At 44.2% G+C, this 2,175-nt stretch overlaps 1 protein-coding gene across 1 annotated transcript in view; it reads left to right on the forward strand.

Moving 5' to 3' along the window:
- The window catches only part of LOC101858952 (clumping factor A), a 5,785-nt gene extending 5,417 nt beyond the window's left edge, over positions 1–368 (forward strand). The window contains exon 3 of the mRNA XM_035971035.1: positions 292–368. Within this exon, the coding sequence (XP_035826928.1) occupies positions 292–368 (77 nt within the window). The remainder of the gene's footprint in view (positions 1–291) is intronic.
- The last annotated feature ends 1,807 nt before the right edge of the window (positions 369–2,175 follow it).

The following is a 2,175-nucleotide window of genomic DNA, read 5'->3' on the forward strand; positions in this document are numbered from 1 at the left end:
CACACACACACACACACACACACACACACACACACACACACACACACACACTGTTATTCGACCAGACGTGTTCTCATCGCGTGTGTGAGTGAATGAGCAGAGCTGTCTGAGTAGCCACGGGATACCACCACTGGTAACTGACACCCCACAGGTCTGTCACTGACAAATCAATGGCCGTTCTGCACATACAGACACCCGTACACCCCAACTCTCCTTCCTAAACTTCCAGTTTTGGTAAGGTTAGGTATATACTTTACTCACTTTACTTTATCAGTTCTCTTGTACCTCTAGGGCGTCGAGGGGAGAAAGAGCTTCCTGGCTCAAGCAAGTTTGATGATCTGGCTGGATGGGATATTGATTGTTCTTAAAATTATCCTTCACACCCTGGATCCAGGTCTTTCTTGGTCTTCCTCTTGCTTTGTACCCTGATACTTTCCTGTAGGTTAGGTACGTACAGAAATAAATGCACTATACACCATCCCTGCCTCACTTACATATTACAGTGTTGATTAGGTATGGAGCATAGAGACACCCATATAACTTACACTTACTGTTGTTTATGTATGGTACAAAGAGACACCCATACTCGCCCCCCCCCCCTCTTTTCTCTCACCTGAACGTTCAGTTGGTTAGGCTATGTACGTACAGAGATTCATACACCCCTACCCCCCCCCCTTCCCTTCCTCACCTACACTTACAGCTAGTTAGGTTTTGTATACAGAGAACCATACAACCCACACTCCCCCCCCCCTTTTCACCTTAACTTTCAAATGATCAGGTTAGCCACATACACCACCACCCCCACCCCCAACCTCCCCTTTCTACACTTTCAGTTCGTTTGCTTTGGTACATGCAGAGATAAATACACTATACACCCCTCCCTGCCTCACCTACACTTACAGTTGGTAAGGTTTGGTAAAGGATAATACAACTTGGAGTAGCTTTTTTTTTCAAAGTGTGTTAGTGTTTTAGAGCCCCATGTGCACAGTTTAGGTAATTTGGGAGGCGGGGTTCGACCCTGCCTGTCAGGACTAACTCGGGCTGAGAGAGAGAGAGAGAGAGAGAGAGAGAGAGAGAGAGAGAGAGAGAGAGAGAGAGAGAGAGAGAGAGAGAGATGTAAAGTCTCAGCAGAAAGACCGTGCAATACTCGATAAACATTCTCCCCACTTGAGAATCGAACTCAGGTCTCCTGCGGCAAAGCGCTTAACCGATACACCACGGACGGGTTACAAGAAGCTGCAACCGCCATAATAATATGGTTGAATACCATTCATAATAAATACACCTTTTAGTTTAGTTTTAGTAGAGGTTTTACGGCGCTCGCAACTGCATAAAGTCATATGAGCGCCAGAAGATTAGAGGTGTTACAAGAGAGTAACGAACTTTAAAAAAGGACGATAGATGTTTGATAGGAAAGAAGAAGCAAACCACACCAGAGCACCCGCCAACCATCCACTATAATCTTTTCTTTGATTAATCTAGAATCCAGAGCATAATATTATTCATTGCATTTTAATTGTCCTAACTGTGTCGTTATCTAGTTGGTTGGTGGATGCCATTGATAAAGTCATTCTTTCATTTCATTTGTGTTTCTGCACTTAATTATTGCTATCGTATCAACGTGCTTCTTTTTACCCAAACTGAACACTAGGACCAGTGCCCCCACCACCACATATTTTTTGGGTCCAACAAATAACCTCCAAAAACAAGAAAAAAAAAAAACAAACCCCAACCATGTCAAGGCGCTGTTATAGTCTTTGGATTACGTTTAATTGTATTCCAAAAGTTTCTTTTGCGTTGATACGATTTCAACGCGTGCGATATTCAAACGGATGGTTTCAAAGACGGTAAAATGACTTCCCAGATGTGCACCATTGAATGACATTCATTGTCCGGAAGTGTTGCAGGGGTTGGGTTGCTGGCAGTTACAGTGAATTTCGTAACTATTGCGGTCTTTTCTAAACCCTTCCACTGCCTGCCACACCACTGTCCCCCTAGGCCTGTCAATTATGACGTAAAGACAGCGCGAACTCCTTCCTGCTCAAGGTTGATTACCTTACAGCAGTCAATGTAATTACCTGTATTGGCATAAAATGAGCGTGTATGTGCGCGCGGGAGAGGGAGAAACAGAGAGAGACAGCAAGAAATTGAGAGAGAGAGAGAGAGACTGAGAGA

Source organism: Aplysia californica, unplaced genomic scaffold (genome assembly GCF_000002075.1).
Source record: "Aplysia californica isolate F4 #8 unplaced genomic scaffold, AplCal3.0 scaffold00363, whole genome shotgun sequence".
NCBI classification, from domain to species: Eukaryota; Metazoa; Mollusca; class Gastropoda; order Aplysiida; family Aplysiidae; genus Aplysia; species Aplysia californica.